Here is a 19659-nt window from a genome sequence, read left to right on the forward strand (position 1 = left end):
TTTCTGTTAGCCATGTCTTCATTGAACCTGTGGGCATTGGTCTAAGCGACAGCCACACATGGCTTTGTTAGGTTTCAGTTTTGCTGGCTGCTCCAGCCAGGCAGGTAAACTTACCTCATGGGAGATGTCCCAGCCTAATGCTTCCATTACCTACTGTCACATAGGAGCTGGTAGGGATCTGCCCATTTGCAATACTGAAAGATGCTGGTTTAAAGCAGAGCAGTTCAGAATTGCAGGGTTCAGAAGCTCATTTCCTTCATGGCTTGGAGTGACCTTTCTGACTCCCGGTGTGGTGCTTGGAGCAGCAAAGTGTTCTGCCCTCTGTGGTGGTTTGTAAGGCCAGCAGCATGTGGGAAAAACCCTAAATGGCTGTGTGTCTTGCCAGCATGAAGACTTGGGGGGTGCGTTTTCACAGTATTCCCTGCGACCAGCCTTTGGGAGAAAAGATGCTCAAGTGTGAGGGCATTAACCCAGCAGCAGGCTGAGATGAAGGGGCATCCTGCCCTGACACTGGCAGGAGTCTGGCAAACCCTCCAGTCTTCCTGGACTTCTCCTTTTTGTGAAATTCATGTGGAGTCATTTCCATATTCATGGTAATGTTGAAAAGGGTTATTTCCTGAACTGTCAGGAGTTCAGTATCACACTGTTGTCCTTTACCATGACGGCTGCTGAGAGACTGTTTTGGGTGAACCTCCAGGTTGATGGTTTCTGGAGCAGCCTTGGGGCTAAAGCAAGTGAGTCTGCAGGCTGCAGTGTCACCTGCACTCCCTAGCCCTGGCAAAGGGCTTGTGCTTTGTGCTGGTGGTTGCAGGTATCTGTAAATGTTGATGGAGACTTTAAGGTCCTGCTTGTCATACTGTTTGTCGGCATGTCTGTCTGTCCCAGGCAGTATAGAGCGAGGGAGTGTGTGTATTGAGGGGTGAAGGCAAAGTATGTGGGAGCTTGGCTCTGAATGCACCAGAATGAGTGGCAGCTCTGAGTCTGGTTGTGTTTTTGCAGAGGAGAAAGCTGGATGCTGTCTACTATTATATGCGCAGTCTGGCTGCTAGCAACCCCATACTCACAGCCAAGGAGAGCCTCATGAGTCTCTTTGAAGAGACAAAACGCAAGGTGAGTCTTGGAGCTGGGCTGCGGGATGGTGCAGCTACCTGTACTGGCTCTTCTGTACTGGAGAGCTGTGATCCAGGGAGGAGCGTGATGGTGGCATTTGGACTTGGAGTCACCACTTACCTACTTCTAAGAAAGTTGGGAGTCAGATGAGAGATAGAGTCTTCAGAATTATGGTATCCTTTCTGCCTCTCCTCGGACTCCTTTTGGGGTTGTTTGGGCAGCTGAATCTCTTGTTTCTGGGTCACAAACTGTAAAACAGCCAAGCTCAGTGAGGGTTGTAGGTTCCTGTGGTTTGCAGCATGGCCTTGGCATGTAGCATGATCATTCCTTTCTCCCAGTGGTGCCCCACAGGGGTAGACAAGAGAGGCTGCAGTCCCTTTGTGCCCAGTGGGTCATCCAAAGTCAAAGGTACAGCACGTTGGCTGTCACACACTGCTAGGATGGGACACAGCTTTTTTTGTCCTGGGGCAGCTGGAGTTGAAAACCTCTCATCTGCGCTGTCCTATAGCGACAGAAACCAAATTCTGGACCTGTCAATGAGTTACTGTGAAGCAGGGGGAAGAGCTAAATGAAATGATACATTTTTCCTGAACTTTGATCCCTGTGTGATCTCAGTCTGTCCTGTCTGCCCAGGCTGAGCAGATGGAGCAGAGGAAACATCAGGTGCTGGATCTGAGCCCCAGCCGCCGGGGAAAGGGCAAGAAGTCCATGTTGCGACAAGTTGGAGATGATGCCACACGGCTGGAGATCTGGATCCATCCTTCCCACCCCCGCTCCTCCCAGGGCCATGAGTCCGGCAGGGATTCTGAGCAGGACAACAGTCTTGGGAACCTCAGCCCCAGCGACGTGAGTACTGCAGGAGGCAGCAGTTGCCTTTCGTGTCATGTGTTTGGAATGCAGTGGAATGACACTGGATCTGGTTTGCTTTCCTGTTGCTAAATTTTCCAGTGTTTTGGCTTCCACTATGGGGGCTGTGCCTGGGTCAGGCTGAGGAGCTGGTGACCTCGTGCCTCTCATGTTTAAGGCATGTTGTTACCATCCGTTTCTTGGCAGCATGTGTTGGCGTCGCTGATACGGAGTAGGAGAGGCACAAGCAGAATATGCTGCAGAATGCCTGTGCTGAGGGCTGTAAGTTGGGTGAGGTTGCCGGTGGGAAATGAGGTCAGATGCTGAAGACCAGGGTTAATGGTGACCCTGTAAGCTCTGAGGCTTGTTCTGGAAGTGGGTAACTTGTCGCAGTGCCAGATGATTGACAGTTTGCACTGGGAATGTGAAAATTGTGGTTATAATTTCCAGTGTAGGTGTCATATTTGCATTTCTTGTTCTGCTGAGGCCAGATTATTTCCTTTCTTTTGCAAGGATAAAAAAAAATAATTGACTAACGGTATCTCTCACGAGTCTGTTGAAGCTGTGTACCTTGCAAGAGGAGCCCAAGTGAACTCTGTTTGTCAGGCACAGGAATGCAGGCGAAGGCAGTAGTGGTTGGGAGCTCATCCTCTAGGAATCCTTGCATTGCTTTGGCACATGCGGCTTGCAAGAGAACTTGCCAGGGAGCTCTGGGCTGCCTGTCCTAAAATGGCTGTTAAGGATATGAGTTTAGCAGAACTGGGAAGACCTTCTCCACATACTGCGGGGCCCAGAGCTTCTGAGATAGGATTGCACTTTGATAATGAGTTTGTGACTTCAGCTGGGTGGAACTGGGGTGAAGTCTTGGAGCTTTGAAAGATAAGCTCTGGCACAGAGCTGCAGCATTTTTTAAGATGTTACTGCCCTTGGTTGTTTTCCCTCTCCTCAGTTTCTATTCTGGAGACCTTTGCTTCCGCAGCATCATCGAAAAGAATGTGCCAAGCTTTAGCCTCTCCATAAATCATTGATGAAGATGCTTTGACATAAGAAGCTGTGAGTGTTTTTGAGGCACTGGGAGTTTCTTTTTTGCAGTGCTCCTATGTGAGGTAGTGTAACCGCTAGCAAAGTGGGGTGCAGTGATGTTTTGTTTATAGCGCAGCACTGTTTGCTAGAGCTTGCCCTTGGCCTGTTCAGTGGGGTCTGTGCTCTCTGAAGTGCAGGTTGCTGGCAATGCCTGTACAGACTGTGTCTGATTACTACCGTTAATCTTGATTTCTTCATCTGTTTGAAATGTTGGCTTGTGGAAAGCTTCCCCCACTGATACCGGGGATACGCGTGATCAGAAATACAATGGCGAAAGGGCAGGGGCAGCTGAGGGCGCAGGTTTGAGCACTGCTGGGTTTGGCAGCCAAGATATTTGTGCTCGGGCTGCCTGTGCCTGCTGCGGTGCAGCACTCCACTTGTGTTGGCGCAGCTGCTTATGGGGCTCTACCGTGGCCATGTCACCAAACTGATCTGGATTAAAAATAAACAGGTGAAAAGGAAACCTTAAACCCGTGTCGCTGCCAAAGCTCCCGTGCTGTGGAGCTGTGGGCTGGATAAAGACAGCAGCTCTTCGGGAGGGTCTGGACTCCTTGCTCCTTGAGGTTGTGGCCTCTTATCCTCTTCCTCGCTGCATCGCTGGGTGGTTTGCAGCTCCTCCTCTGGAAAGCGGCGGAGCGGTCCGTGTGTTGCCACTGTGTGGCACTGTTTGGCCTGGGAAGGGCCCTGCCTGCGCCAGGGGCAGGCAGCAGGCCCTCATCCTGGCAGCACCTCTGCCCCACATCCCCCAGCCGGGCGGAAGGGAACAGCTCTTCTCCCAGGGGATGTGTGCCAGTGCTGACGTGTCATTTTGGGGAAATGAGTCTAAACTGTGTCATTGCCTCTGTGATCCCTTCCTTGCCAGCTTTAGCCCTTGAAAAGGCTGAGGCAAACCCTGTTCTTTCACTTGTACTGACAGCTTTACTCTGCAGGTAGCTCCTCGGGCATCAGTCTTAATGGCAGCTGTTTCTGCACCAGAGAATGGAATTTTGCAGGGTAGAACAGGAGAGTGTTCTGCTTTCAGAAGCAGATATAAGACCGCAGGTGTAGACCCTGACAGCTCCGGACATGTACATGGCAGAGGTGTGAGAGAGAGGCTCCTCTTACCCTTCAAATGGAGGCTGTTGCTTCAAACCCAGCCCAAGGCAAAGGTGACTGGTGTTTTTACTGTGGAGATGCTGGCTGTTTCACAGGTGACAAGAAATTGTTTTGACAGGACATTTCCATCCTCTGTGGCCACTTTCTTCATTGTGCAGCCAGTCCTTGATGTGGCATGTGTGGCAGGGAGATGCTGAAGGGTTACGCTCCCGAGACCTGCTGATGTGCACACTGTCCCCGTCAGCGAGCAGAGAGTCTGCTCAGCACATACTTGCGCATCTCTTCTCAGTGCTGACTTTATTTTTCCTTCTGCAGCACTGTACAAAGACACAAACATCATTACTTTATTTCAGCGTTGGGAGCCAACTGAATGGAGTTAGTAAAGTGTGATGGCAAGTCTGCAGAAGGCCAACTCACACTGCAGCCGTTGCTGTGACAAGAAGAGATGGCGTGCAGCGCTGGCAATTTGCCTTGGCACTGTATGTTTAGGTGGAGGCTTGGCATAGCTGCTCCTTTCACAGTTTGCTGCGTCATGTTTTCTAGAAAGATGCGGGACTGGAAGAACGTACCATCTGTCCACACCAAGGGGCATGCACTGCCATTCGGCCCCTTCCTCAGTAACTGGATTTGGCACAGAGGGCATAGGACGGTTGTAGAGCAAACTGAAGATGTGTTTGGGTTGCAGCCTAGCTGTTTTGTGCTTAGGGTTTTGTCTGTTATGCCCACCAGCCTTTTGGGGTTTCATTCAGTGAATGACTGTTCTCTGTGGTCACTTACACGCTGGATGTTTCTAGGTGGGCAGTGGCAGGAGAGTCCAGGCTGATCCAATGCCCTGCTTACCTGACAACATCAGGTCACTTCGTGTGGTGTTCTAATAAGAAATGCAAAAAAGGAGGCTGAACCAATGAGCAGCTGTATTGCTTTTTTTAAAAACAGCTGGATAGGGCAAAGTGAGCTGAAGGGCTGAATCTCTGCCATTTCTTCTCTGCCACTGGTTTAATTTGACATGGGTCTATTGATTGTAAATCTGATAGTACTGTATGCAGCTTACTGTGCAGACTGTGAATTGGTAAAGGAAACAGGACAAACATGCTGTCAGTCTCTTGAGAAAGTGTTAATATTACACTGAGTTTGAGATGTAATCACCCTGTCAGGAAATGCTGAGTTAAGGTTCTCACAGTTGCTATTGCCTGCTGCCTGTGCTCTGCAGTAGATACTTCCTTGTGTTACCACGCAGCATGCATGCACTAATGAAGATTACTCCGTAGCTGCAGCTAAGATTAGGGAAGAGAGGTTTTCCCTTGGCACAACAGTAATTGAATAATACTTCTCTCCAGATGTCTGAATACTTTAGCATCATTAAAGAATTAAGTTGCCTAGCCTCTTTATGAGAGGTCAATCTTGTAGAGCCATCAAAAGTTTGGTAGGGCCACCCAACAAGCTCCTAGGAAAGCCAAGGCCAGAGTCGAGATCTTCTGCCTCAGGCCCATGTGTCGGCTGCAGGAACCTTCCTGTTGCCCCTCAAGCCTGCTAATTAGGGAGAGGTGTTGCATCTGCCTGGTGCTGGGTGCCCGTGGAGCAACAACCCTTTTGCAATAGCAGAGAAGTTGTGATGGAATCATTAACTCTGAAGTTCAGAGAAGGTTTTAACCTCCATTTTGTTACACAGGCTTTCTTCTCAGCAGTGGGGAGTATGGACGGTGCCTCAGGGCTTCCACAAGTGAGCAGTAAATACCACCAGGAGGTCTACCAAAAAAAAAGAGGACAAAGTTCTCTCAATAGGCTGAATATAGAGGGTTTCTTCCTTTTGTGTTTCTTCTTCATTGCCTACTATGCTCTCTTTGGAAGCTTATTATACGTTCAGGTGTCACTCTGTGCCAGTAATGGGTGCAAGTACCAGGGGACAGAGCGGCGATGCAGGAGCTGTAAGCAATGCGTATCTTTAGGTGCTTGTTTGTATTTTCTTTTAGATCAGTAGTGCTCATCTCTTTTGGACCTCTTTGTCTCCTTCCATCTCCTAAGTCCTAGAAAATCAGATGAGTGCCAAGCACACAGGGAAATGGTCCTCTGCAGCTGGATGAGGGCACTGTCTTCTCAAAGCAGTGGAAGTTGTGAGAGCTGTGGTGCTTTTTTTCCCCTCTAGGTCAGGATTCATCTAACTGGGAATGTATCCAGCAGTGCCTGGTTTGGGCTATCTTCACAGCTTGCTCTGTTTTGTTCCTTTCTGAGATGAGACATCTCTAAGGATTCTCACCTTCTGCATTTCTCAGTTCTTGCCTGCTTAGTTTTATTTGATTTTGCCTTCCTCACCTGTGCAGCGTGATGCTGCATCCACTTACACTTTTGCAGCCTGGTCACGATCCAAGGCAGGAGAAGGCACTTTTGGGAACGCCTGTTCATCCAGGAGCACTGGGGAGTCCTCAGGGCTGCCCAAGTCGCTGCCTCAACAGAGGCCATGCATCCTTAGTGAAAAGGGTCACTGACCGAGTCAGCTCCTGCATGTTTCACTTCTGTTTTTCCTTGGTGGTGTTTGTTGCTTCTGCTCTGCGTGCTTGTTCCTCTTGGGCACCAGCCGCTCGGGTGACTGGGGTGGCTTCTTCTCCTAGCTGGTTTCAGTCAGTGCAATTTTTTATTTATAGGAGCCGTCTCTTGGGCTCTGCATCTGGAGAGGGATGCTTTTAGGAAGCAGTGGGATAAAACCTCATGTTAGTCTGGCAGCAGTTTTGGTGGGGGTTTCTTGGCTATTTTGCTCCATGAGCCTGTCCTTTGCTTGGACCAGTCACACATGGGAGTGGTAGTGACCTGTGTTCGGAGTTGGGGTTGCCTTGATGTCGCTACCTGTGGTCCCTAGGATCATCTGGCTTGTTAAGAGGCTGTTGTGGTGTGAGCTGGGCATCTGTGAGCATGGACCAACTTTGCTCGTGCAAATATGCCGCAGAGGCACCCCTGTTTACTGAGAGCGGCTCCCCTTCGCTCAGTTCTTTTCTCACCTTGTAACTCTTCTTCCATGACACATGACTAGAAATAAGTGGTAGGCAAAAGTGGAAGTGATGTATCGCTATAGTGGTGGTTGTTCTTCTATACAGGTGTGTGGATAAGAGGCTGCTTGGGAAACTCGTTGTTTCTGAGGTGTCTGCCCTCAAAGTTTGCTGCCACGCTGGTGGGGGCATTTCACCACACTGCCGGCGTGGCTGGGTAGTGGTTCTTGGGACAGTGGAAGATTGATCTTTTCTCTTCCATGCAGGCTCTTATGAATAATCCCTGCTGTCTGAAGTACAGGGCTCCCTTGTTTGCTTCCTTCCATGGTGTCAGGTGGGCAGAGTGCTCAGATGGTCCTTTTTTAGGAGCCTCTGGTCTGGAAAGTAAATCCAGGCAGCTGGGACTATGCCTCTGGTTTAAATGGGCAGCGTGAAAGTGCAGGCATGCCTACCTTCCCCCAGCTGCTGGGACATGACTCCCCGAAAGGGCAAGCCCGCAGGCTGTGTGCGATGCGCTGGAAGCCTGCGCTGACCCCTGCATGCTTTCAGGTTTTTTTGGGGTTTTTTTTCCCCACACTATATATCTGTGCAGAGAGTGGAGCGACTGGGAACCACTTGACCAGCAGTGCCTGGAGATGCCCAGCGGGCTTTTCTACTGAAGCCATTTCTCACGCCTGTTAAGCATCTGAGCCACACCAGTGTGGTGGCGTAGGTGTGTCCCCAAAGGGAGGGGACACACGAGGGAGTGTCCCTTCGTTTTTTTCTCAGTACATGAGCCGGTAGCAGGATATACACAAGGTCTTACAGCAAGGACTTGGGTCAGGCTGCCATCGGCGCCTTGTCACAGAAGGCGGCTTGTGTTAAGTCAGGAGGTTTCTCCTCTATGGTTAGGTGCGCTCTAGTAGTTGGTGCGAGCGATCCCGTCTGTGGTCTGTTACATTATGGTCCATCCTTGCTGTCAAGGGAAGGCAGTGCTTCCCCTCCAGCCTGCTGCTGCTTGCTGTATTTGATCCACCTTTTGCAGTGCTGCAAGCCTCTGCTGAGCCTCTCCTGCAGCACAGAAGCGAGCAGAGAAGCTCGCTGAAGTGGGAATGCTAGGCACTAGCAATCAGCTAAAGGCTGCCCCTCCTTATTTCTCTCCTTTACCCAGCACCCATGTGAAAAAGTAGCAAGAGATGTTGCATCCTTAAGTTTTGTGTCCAAAGTGAGACTTGAGGGAGAGACCTGGAGTTCCCTCTGTCCCTCCCAGGCAGCCTGCTTTCCTCACCTGTGCAAGCTTGCAGGAAGCTGTTGGGTTTGGTTACTCATTCGTGGAGGTCAGGACTAGGTCTGGGGCTTTTTTCCTTTGTGTTTAGGAAACGGTTTACAAACTGTTTTGAACATGGGGGAGATGGTGGCGTGTGAAAGAGGCTTCTCAGCCTCTTTACTGCTGGACTCAACGTTAATTCTTTGCCCTACCTCCTTTTCTGTAATCTCTTTCTTGGTTGGCAGCATTGAGTATTTCTGAGTGCTTTCCCTAACGTGCAACCCCTCTGCCTCCTAATATGACCTCAGTCACCAAACCACCTTGGGGCTTTATTTTTACTCTAGCCGTTTTGTTTCACGTGGTAAGGTTGGTTTCTTTCCCCTAGCAATGAGAAGACTTCTCTGCAGAGGAAGTAAAAGAGTGCCAGGCTGCAGTTGAAGCTGGTTAAACACTAAACCACACTCTTAGCCTCTCTGGGTTTGAGACGTGACATTCAGCCATGCAGCTTAGCACTGGGTTTTTTTGCCTGCCAGTTGTGCACCCTCCCCACACTTAACTCTTTTAATAAACTCTGCTTTTTACTTTAAAATGCTGGTAAAAACCTTCTCAGCTGCAATTCCTATGTTAGTGATCCAACCAGAAACACTCTTGCACCTTGTCCAGACTCGTGATCTTCCATGGATGCTCAGTGCTGCTCCGCTGGAGCTCCCAGAGCTCGGCTGAGCCCGCAGAGCCTGGTTACTGATTTAGCCTGTGCACACAGGTCGTGTAGAACCCACATGTTGCTTTCCAATGCAACTTGACCTTTTGTCACTACCCAGAAGGTGAAGGCTAAGCTATCGGTAAGAGTTTCCAGAAGTTGGTGTTGATCTTTTCTTCCCCCCTGCTCCTTTTCTTTTTAGACCATATTGGTTGTTTTATTTAACTGTGAAGAGCAAGGCAGGGACTAATGTTACTTGAATGGGAGAGACACCGACGTGATCTCCTTCCGGTAACAGGCATCTGGTGCTAATGTGTGTAGAAGTATCGTGGTGGATGAGAGGTGGGAGCGCTACAAGGACATCAATGACTTATGCTTGTGTGAGAGGCTCTGCTATATCCCAGTGCTCAGAGAGGCTGCGGTGAGGGGGGCAAGACTTCAAGTTCCAACAAGCTTCTCATACTCTAAAACCAAGTACAATCCTCCAGAAACCGCCTTTCCCTGTCAGTCACTCTTTCCTCATTTCCTCTCCTGCTGGTGCTGATCAGCCAGGGATTTGTGTGTAACCAAACCCCCTCCTGCTGCTGCACATTAGTCCTTTCTCGTGGCAGTGGATTTGATGATCCCGGCACTGCAGGGTAATGTTGGGAGGGAGCGTTTGCACTTCAGAAGAAAATACTGCCAGAATTGCCAGTATGGTTAAAGGAAGTAAAATGCCTAATAGCAGGGTTGGGAAATTTCCCAGAGCACGGTGAAGGCTGTAGACAGTGATTTCTCTTGAGCTTTTTTTCTTTGTTAGTCTAACCTTGACCTTTGTCTGAAGGTGGCCCAGGCCAACTTTTTCTGCTGTCTGTTGTATGCTTTTTGGGATGGGCACCTCATATTCCACAGCCAAACCTCTGCCCCCATGCCATGGGGGATGTTTATTTCTCTTCAGTGTTGAATAAGCCATTTCCAGACGGGCTTCGTATCCACTGTGGAGGTGGGTATTAGGAAAGAAACTTCCTTCCGGAGTATCAGGGAGTGGAACCTGCTGGAATCTGTGTCATTTCCTCTGTCCTTGGCTCTACTCTTCCTCTCCTGCAGATTTCATTGCTGCGTGATTCAAAGTGGAGAGGGAGATGCCTTCGTGCCCTGTGTTACACTGCCCAGGTAGAAGTGAAGGTTCCAGAAGTACTCCGGGAATGCAGTAGGGTGGTCAACCACCTCCAGGCTGTGGGAGCCTGGGGGCACAGGCTGTCTGTGAGCGGCCGCCGTTATCCCTGCCGGTGCGCGTGGCTGGGAGAAGCGGGAGCATGAAGATTGCGTGCGATAATGCTGTCATCCTTCTGGAAGGCTCTGTCTCTGCTCAGCCTGTTGTCCAAATGTCTTCTCTGTTGGCCTAACTCCATCCTAAGTTTTTCAGGATTAGATCTCTTCAGTCTTCACCCTTCTTAATTTCTCATATTATCTCCCTCCGTCATGCTTTAACCCCACAAATAATCTACTCCGGAGTAGTGAAGAAGGCTGACAACGCCCTGAGCTACATTAACAGGAGGTCTCTTATGTGTGATGAGTTCTGGTCATTTCTTGGTGTCAGTTTTCTATAGCAGGAAGGGGATGCTGTTTACTCCTGGCAAACATTATGTGTTTGAGTATAAGCTGCTCTTTGCTGGTTGGAGTTGCTTCAGTGCGCAGCATGTGGCCTCTGCCTTACCTGCTGGACAAAGAGCAGCTCTGCCTGGGTCATCTCGCTTTCAGTGCTTAACCAGATGCAGCCTTGAAGAGCTGAGCTTGTATCCTAAAAGACCTGCAGCACTAGAGCCAATTTATGAAAAGTTTTCTGTTGAAAGTTAACTTGATATCTCAGCTGAGGACTCTTTGGCATGTTTGCATAGATTCATAGAGTTTATGGCCAGTAGGGACCATTAGATCATCTAGTCTGATCTCCTGTATATCACAGGTCCTTAAATTTCACCCTGCTACTCCTGTATGAAGCCAAATAACTTGTGTTTGGCTAAAGCAAAACTTCCAGAAAGACATCCAGTCTTGAGAATCCACCCTTTTCCTGGGGAGTTCATTCCAGTGATAATTGTGCCGGTTCTGAAACACTTATACCTTATTTCCAGATTGAATGTTCCCAGTTTGTTCTTGTGCTTTGCTGTTCTGCAAGTGTAAAGAGCCCTTAAGCACCATGGAGCTGCTTCGCACCCTGCAAGCAAGTCGTCTCCCAGTCTTTTTTGATACACTAAACAGATTGAGCTGTTTAAGTTTTTCACTGCAAGACATCATTTCTAGCCTTTGAATCACTTTTATGGCTGTTTTTTGGACCCTTTCCAATCTTTCAGCATCCTTTTAAAAATAAGGGCACTAGAACTGGGTGCAGTATTTCAGCGTCAGCCTCGCCAGTGCTGTATATAGATGTAAATGTGCTGTCCAGTGCCTGCTCTCTGCTTGTACATCTAAGGGACATGGTAACCCTTTTTACCGGACATTGCACTGGGAACTTAGCCACTGTAGTCCCTAGAGCCTTGCTGGAGAAGCTGCCTTGGGCATGGTCTCCTGGAGACTTAATTTTACGTGATCCCAGATGCATAACGTGATATTTGATGCTGGAAAACCTCAGACTTTGAAGCAATTTTAATAACCTTGTGTGAATGTGCTGTAGCCATCATTGCTTACTGCTCCATTCATCTTTGTGTCACGGGCAATTCGACAGCAGAATTTGCTTTCAGTTCATTGATTAAAAATGTTGCTAGTGAGTGTCTACCAATCTTTCTCCATCCAGTTCAGTGAGGGTCCCTGAAAACAGCTGCTTTTTAGGAGGTTACTTAATCAGTTTTTAATGGTATTATTTTTAATGGTAATATTTTTTCAAGAATGTTGCATATTACTAATTCATAGAAACCCAACTTAGATACAAGCTTGGTTGAAAAGGAGATAACATACCTATAAACTGTTCGACCTGTTTTCTTTGAATTTACTAGTAGATCGTTCTGTTTATTATTAAATAATGTTAAATTTATTTATAGGTCAAGTATTTGTTTTGGAGCCAGTGAAGTCACCATTGCTTGAGTTTTAACATTGCTAAAATACACAATTTTCTTGCTTATGTTTCTCATCTCGCCTGCTCCCTGCAGTGATGAAGGGAAAAATCAAAAGCTCCTTGATTTTGCTGGGGGGCTTCCTAAATGCTGCTTTTTCTCTTGCTGGGTTGCTGACTTGCAACTCTTATAGCCATGAGATGTGTCCTGGAGCTGTAGCTGCTGCAGTCCAAAATATCAGGAAGCTCCAGGAGTGTCTTAAGGTCTCTTTACTTGGAAATCAATTTTCTATGCCTCAAGTCCACAATACATCAGGGTTCCCTCTTTCTTCCATATCAGAGCAAATTGGATTTTACATTTGTGTAGTGTCTGATGTTAAGTATCAGGATTCTCACTGAATCACAGAATCACTAGGTTGGAAAGGACCTTTAAGATCATCAAGTCCAACCATTAATCCAGAACCACCATGTCCCCTAAACCATGTCCTGAAGCGCCACATCCACACGTTTTTTGAACACTTCCAGGGATGGCGACTCCACCACCTCCCTGGGCAGCCTGTTCCAATGCCTGACCACCCTCTCAGTGAAGAAATTTTTCCTAATATCCAATCTAAACCGGCCCTGGCGCAACTTGAGGCCATTTCCTCTTGTCCTATCACTAGTTACTTGGGAGAAGAGACCAACACCCTCGTCGCCACAACCCCCTTTCAGGTAGTTGTAGAGAGCGATAAGGTCTCCCCTCAGCCTCCTCTTCTCCAGACTAAACAACCCCAGTTCCCTCAGCCGCTCCTCATAAGACTTGTGCTCCAGACCCCTCACCATCTTCGTTGCCCTTCTCTGGACACGCTCCAGCACCTCAACATCCTTCTTGTAGTGAGGGGCCCAAAACTGAACACAGGATTCAAGGTGCGGCCTCACCAGTGCTGAGTACAGGGGCACAATCACCTCTCTACTCCTGCTGGCCACACTATTCCTGATACAGGCCAGGACGCTGTTGGCCTTCTTGGCCACCTGGGCACACTGCCGGCTCATATTCAGCCGGCTGTCAACCAGCACCCCCAGGTCCCTTTCCACCGGGCTGCTCTCCAGCCACTCCTCCCCAAGCCTGTAGCATTGCATGGGGTTGTTGTGGCCAAAGTGCAGGACCCGGCACTTGGCCTTATTAAACCTCATACAGTTGGCCTCTGCCCATCGATCCAGCCTGTCCGGATCCCTCTGCAGAGCCCTCCTACCCTCCAGCAGATCAACACTCCCACCCAGCTTGGTGTCATCTGCAAACTTACTGAGGGAGCACTCAATTCCCTCATCCAGATCATCAATAAAGATATTGAACAAGACTGGTCCCAGAACCGAGCCCTGGGGAACACCACTCGTGACCGGCCGCCAGCCGGATTTAACGCCATTCACCACAACTCTCTGGGCTCGGCCATCCAGCCAGTTCCTCACCCAGCGAAGAGTAAACCCGTCTAAGCCACGAGCCGCCAGTTTCTCCAGGAGAATGCTGTGGGAGACGCTGTCAAAGGCTTTACTAAAGTCCAGGTAGACAACATCCACTGCCTTTCCCTCATCCACTAGGTGGGTCACCTGGTCATAGAAGGAGATCAGGTTGGTCAAGCAGGACCTGCCTTTCATGAACCCATGCTGGCTGGGCCTGATCCTTTGGCTGTTCTGCAGATGCCCTGTGAGCACTCTCAAAACCAACCGCTCCATAATCTTCCCTGGAACAGAGGTCAGGCTGACAGGCCTGTAGTTCCCAGGATCCTCCTTCCGGCCTTTCTTGTAGACGGGCGTCACATTGGCAAGCCTCCAGTCTTCTGGGACCTCTCCTGTTAACCAGGACTGCTGATAAACAATGGAGAGTGGCTTGGCAAGCTCCTCCGCCAGCTCTCTCAGTACTATCGGGTGGATCCCATCAGGCCCCATAGACTTGTGGGTGTCCAGGTGGCTTAGCATGTCCTTGACTGCTTCCTCCTGGATTATGAGGAGTACATTGTGCTCTCCATCCCCGTCTTCCAGCTCAGGGGGCTGAATATCCTGTGGATACCTGGAGTGGGTATTAAAGACTGAGGCGAAGAAGGCATTAAGTACCTCAGCCTTGTCCTCGTCCTTGGAGACAATGTTCCCTGCCATATCCAGTAGGGGATGGAGATTCTCCTTGCCTCTCTTTTTGTTGTTAATATATTTGTAAAAACATTTTTTATTATCCTTTACGACTGTGGCCAGACTGAGCTCTAGCTGGGCTTTTGCCTTTCTAATTTTGTCCCTGCTTGACCTAACGAGATCCTTGTACTCTTCGTGAGTTGCCTTCCCCTTCTTCCAGAGGTGATAAACTCTCCTCTTTTCCCTGAGTCCCAGCAAAATCTCCCTGTTCAGCCAGGCCGGTCGCCTTCCCCGCCAGCTCTTCTTACGGCACATGGGGACCGCCTGCTCCTGCGCCTTTAAGATTTCCTTCTTGAAGACTGTCCAGCCTTCCTGGACCCCTTTGTCCTTCAGGACTGTCTCCCAAGGGACTCTCTCAACCAGTGACCTGAACAGGCCAAAGTCTGCCCTCCGGAAGTCCATGATAGCAGTTTTGCTGACCCCTCTCCTTACTTCACTCACAACTGAGAATTCTATCATGTCATGGTCGCTAAGCCCAAGACGGCCTCCGACCACCACATCTCTCACCAGTCCTTCTCTGTTTGTAAACAGCAGGTCCAGTAAGGCACCTCCCCTGGTGGGCTCACTCACGAGCTGTGTCAGGTAGTTATCCTCCACACACTCCAGGAACCTCCTAGACTGTTTCCTCTCTGCCGTGTTATACTTCCAGCAGATGTCCGGTAGGTTGAAGTCCCCCACAAGAACAAGGGCCAGCGAATGCGAGACCTCCGCCAGTCGCTTATAGAATGTCTCATCCGTCTCTTCATCCTGGTTGGGTGGCCTGTAACAGACTCCCAGCAGGATGTCTGCCTCATTGGCCTTCCCCCTCATCCTTACCCACAAGCACTCTACTTGGTCTTCACAATCTTCGATTTCTATGCAATCAAAACACTCCCTAACATACAGAGCCACCCCACCGCCTCTCCTTCCCATTCTATCCCTTCGGAAGAGCTTATAGCCATCCATTGCAGCACTCCAGTCATGAGAAGCATCCCACCATGTTTCTGTGATGGCAACTACGTCATAGCTGTCGCGCTGCACAATGGCTTCCAGCTCCTCCTGTTTGGTGCCCATGCTGCGTGCATTGGTGTAGATGCACCTGAGCCGGGCTATCGATTTCAACTCTGGCACGTTGAACCTACCCCTAGGTTCAACTCTAGTGAGCCCCGTTTTATCCCCTCCCCCCTCCAATTCTAGTTTAAAGCCCTCTCAATGAGGCCTGCCAGCTCATGAGCAAGAATCCTTTTGCCCCTCGGCGTCAGTTGCACTCCATCATTTGCGAGGAGACCTGGTGTCGTGTAAACCGCCCCGTGGTCAAAGAACCCAAAATTCTGACGACGGCACCAGCCCCTGAGCCATGTGTTGATCAGGTGTGCTTTCCTGTTCCTGTCAGCGTTCTTCCCCGTCACTGAAGGGATTGACGAAAACACTACCTGTGCTCCCGCTCCATTGACCAGTCGCCCCAGCGCTCTCAAGTCCTTTTTGACTGCCTTCGGGCTTCTTAGCGCAACCTCATCGTTGCCAACCTGCATGACCAACAGCGGGTAGTAATCAGTGGGCCGAACCAGACCAGGGAGTTTTCTGGTGATGTCTCTCACCCAGGCCCCAGGGAGGCAGCAGACTTCCCTGTGAGTTGGGTCTGGTCGACATATTGGGCCCTCTGTACCCCTTAGGAGGGAGTCACCTACAACAATCACCCTCCTCTTTTTCTTAACTAAGGACATCTTGATGCATGGGGCTCGTTGACTCACCCTAGGCACCCCCTCGGACGGACCTTCGTCAGGGTCCTCATGTTCCTGTCCCTCGTGTTCCAGAGCCCCATACCTGTTGTGTAAGGGCAGCTGGGACGGTGAGGGAGGCCGGGAGGGAATTCGCCGACCTCTCCGAGGAGGGACCTGCTTCCATTTCCCCTCATCTCTTAGGTCCTCTCCTTCTGCCCAGCAGCAAGAGGACAGGGGATCTCCTGCTGCTTGTGGAGCCTCCACCAGCTGCCCCTGCCTCAGGGCCGCCAGGGAGTGGCTCCACCAATCTATCTCCCTCTCACACTCCCTAATGCTCCTCAGAATTCCTCCTGGAATTGCTTCTAATGCTACAAAAATTAATCTGGTTCAGGGCAGGACATTGCGACTGAAACTTGCACTAGAACACGTGGCAAGAAGCAGCCAAGGCGAACTCAGGATCCATTTGTGGTTGCAGGTGGTATATGAAGAGGAATGATTATGGTAATTAGCCCAGCTGGAATTTGCCCACAGCTGTGTGGGTACCTTGTAAATGCTGTGAAAATGCCAGACAATCTTAATAGCCCTTTTATCTTGTCGTCTTTATGTAGGTAGCCGTTTGCACAGAACACTTTCCACCAGCACTTCATTGCAGTTGCACCTGTAACATAAAAACCTCCTCCTGGGATCTTGCCAGTCGAGTCCAGTGCAGCATCTTGGGCTTTTCAGGAAGCTCTGCATGGGTGCTGGGTGTTATTTCAGTGAGATACTGCCATGGAAAACACCAGCCAGAGCTGTGCCTTGCAAGTTTGGGATGGCGTGGGATAAAGGCTCGGGCTCATATTCGTAAGGCTGTCTCCAGGGGAGATAGTGGGCTCACGGCTGCTGTTGGACTGGGTGGTGTAAAGCTCTGAAGGAGCTGCCTGCGGAAGAGAGGAATAATCTTAATAGTTAATGTGGTGTATCTAGCCCTTGAGCTGGGAGTGAGAATATGGCATGGTCTGGGTGCCTGGATGTTATTTCACAGAGTCTCAGCAAGGAAGCTGTGCCTGGAAAAGTCTGACTGCCCAAGAAATCCTGAAAATATTTGGGATGAGTGTGGTACGTGTTTTGGAGCAGAGCTGTGTGGCTCTGTGGTCTGTATCCCAACCCCTTGTCACTGAGGAGACCCCTAAACTCAGGAGAATGTCCCGCTGTGCTCCAGTCCCTTCCACTCCGGTGGAGACAGCGCATTTGTTACAGGCAGTTTTGCATCTGGTCTCTTGATTAATGGACTTGTCTTTTGCAGCCTATTTTGACTCTGACACCGCTTTCTGCTCCGCAGATGCTTTGCTGATGTTGAAGAAAGTTTGCCTCACTTGATAAAGACCAGATCCTGAAATTTACTTCCAAACCTGAAGTAACAATTTTTAACTTGAAACACTTTTTCCCCAGGAGTCACCGCTCCAGAATCCTTCCCTTATTTGGTGCCTCCTTCACAGCGGGGACCGACGCTCAGGTGCCAAAGCTCTGTGCACTCCTTGCTGTGAGCCAAATGGGTCTGTGCTGGGTTCGAGCGCAGCAGCTCTGCTTCCCGGCCCGGATCGCGGCACTCCTTTTCCTGTGCACTGGCATTTCCAGTGTTTCTGTGCTGGGGTGGGAGACACCGTTTTCACCCCTTTTTGGTCAGTGCACTGTCTCTTGAGGTTGGGTCTTGCTTTCTTCTTTTCTGGCTCAAGACATGACAAACCTTTCCTGAAGCTGTCTGACCGCCTCTGTTCTGTGTGTTGTCAGGACGTACTCCTCGTGGCCTCTCGGTGATTTGAGTTGGCTGTTCCAGGACCGTTGCTATCTCTGCACTTAGCTGCTCGGCGAGAAGTTGTTAGTCACTGTTGATTTCTTCCATGGTAACAAATCCAGTTTGGTTGGCGGTGTGGTGTGTGAATGCTCCCCAAGCAGCAGTGGGCTGCTTCCTCTGGTGAGGTTGCCTCTTCCCAGGTGGATTTAGTCTGTCTGCACATGCTGACTCATGACAGCTGAAACAGCTGTTTTCAGCTTCAGGCACTACTGTGTGCAGGGACCCCTTCTTCTTCTTGACAGCTGGTTTGTTTTTATAACTAATGCCTTCACTTATGCTCATAACTTCCATATCTGTGATGCCCACTTTTCAACTGGAAGGGCCAAAATCCATTTTTTTGACATAGTTTCGTCATTGTATAAGCCTTAGTTGGTGAGCTCTTCCCAAGTGACCAACTGGGACCAGCCAGATTTGGTTCTCTGTCCCAAGGAGCAAAGCTGTCCGCAGAGGGCAGCGATGTTAGTGTGCAGGGAGCCCTGTCTTCCCCTGGCATCCTGACATCAGTACAAGGACCGTTTTCAAGAAACCTTTGGAGCTGGCCACCCTTGGACTGCACAGTGAGTGAGATGAAGGCAAGGAGTTGTTGCAGGTCTCATGCTAGGACCACGAGGGTAGCGAGCGTGCTAGCAGGGCTTTGGGAAACTGTTCCTCTCTGCTGTATGAATGCAGAACAACAGGTGACAGGACTTCCTTCTCCCTGTCCTGAAGCTGGGCTGCTCAGTGGAAGTCACTGTTTCCCTCTCGCCGTGAGAAGCAGCATCTGATGGGAAGAGCAGAGAGGGGTCCCGGAGACTGAGGGACAGGTGAGTCACTAGAGAAAGAGTCATTCAGAGAAAAGCCCAGTCAAAGCAGCTCGTGGCCTTAGCATGAACTTGGAGATGAAAGGTCCAAAGTTAAGTGATGAGCTCATCAAAACCTTGAGGCTGTGAGAGAAAAAGTGATGAAAGAAGTTGTGAGAGGTGCCTGCTTGAGATGCCACAGTGCTGGGGCACACAGCACTGCCTCTGTGCCAGTCTCTGCCTGGGCTTGCTGGGTTTGTGCTTAAGTTGGCAAGAGGTGTGAAGCATGCCTCTTTCCTGGAGGCAGGTATCCTGCTTCCTTTAAAAAAAAAAAAAAAATTACATATATACACCTATCTGTGTCCCAGTTCAGCACTGGTTCCTGCAGAGTGTGACTGGTTACTGGTTAACTGCTTGGGATTGCGAGTGAAAAGGCTGAGTGTGAAACTTGCTCTGAGAGGATGGGGGTGAAGCCAAGTTCCTGGCAAGCCCTCCCAGATCTGGGTGTCTCTGTGGGAACACTCTGGGCATGTCCTTGCTGGGCGTGGGCGTCACTTTCCATTCAAGGTGGGGACTTTTGGTCCTCCTCCACTGCCAGTAAAGTGGTGTGGGGATTGCAGGGTGAGTGCTCCCAGGGCTGTGGGTGAACACGAGCCTTGGAGACAAACTTCTGCCTCCTTCTTTCCCCCACCTGCAGCCTGCCGATCAGCATTGTGACAGGCTTTCCAGCAGAGATGGGTCAGGTCAGGAGCTCCTGCTCTTCTCAGTGTCCCCCATCACAGAACATGGACCCCCTCCTCTTGCACCTGAGCTAGGGGCTCAGACTTGTTAGGCTGTGTCTCTGTCAGGGTATGTGATTGCAGCTGGAGCCACAGAGCTGGTCACAAACCAGCTTTCTACCTCCACAAGCTGTTGCCTGAAAAAACCCCACGTATGAAAGGTTCACGCTGTGAGCTGCCTTGGTGTCCAAAGGAGGATGGCGGAGAAGTAGCTATATCCAAATGTTGCTGGCAGAGTGGTTAAGGGCTTTGCTGTGCTGTCCCAGTATTCCCCAGTCTCTTCTGGGTTTCATCTGCAGAGTTAATAAATGGTGGCAAATAAAGTCA

The 19659-nt window shown here is 49.9% G+C and overlaps 1 protein-coding gene across 1 annotated transcript in view; it reads left to right on the plus strand.

Annotated features, from left to right (window-relative positions):
• The window catches only part of LOC309411709 (telomerase-binding protein EST1A-like), a gene marked incomplete at its 5' end in the record, with an annotated part of 68871 nt that overhangs the window by 8309 nt on the left and 40903 nt on the right, over positions 1-19659 (plus strand). Inside the window, 2 exons of the mRNA XM_082008408.1 lie at positions 1000-1110; positions 1744-1956. Coding sequence (XP_081864534.1) covers positions 1000-1110; positions 1744-1956 — 324 coding nt within the window. The remainder of the gene's footprint in view (positions 1-999; positions 1111-1743; positions 1957-19659) is intronic.

Source organism: Phaethon aethereus, assembly GCF_964289735.1.
Source record: "Phaethon aethereus genome assembly, chromosome: 19".
Lineage (NCBI taxonomy): Eukaryota > Metazoa > Chordata > Aves > Phaethontiformes > Phaethontidae > Phaethon > Phaethon aethereus.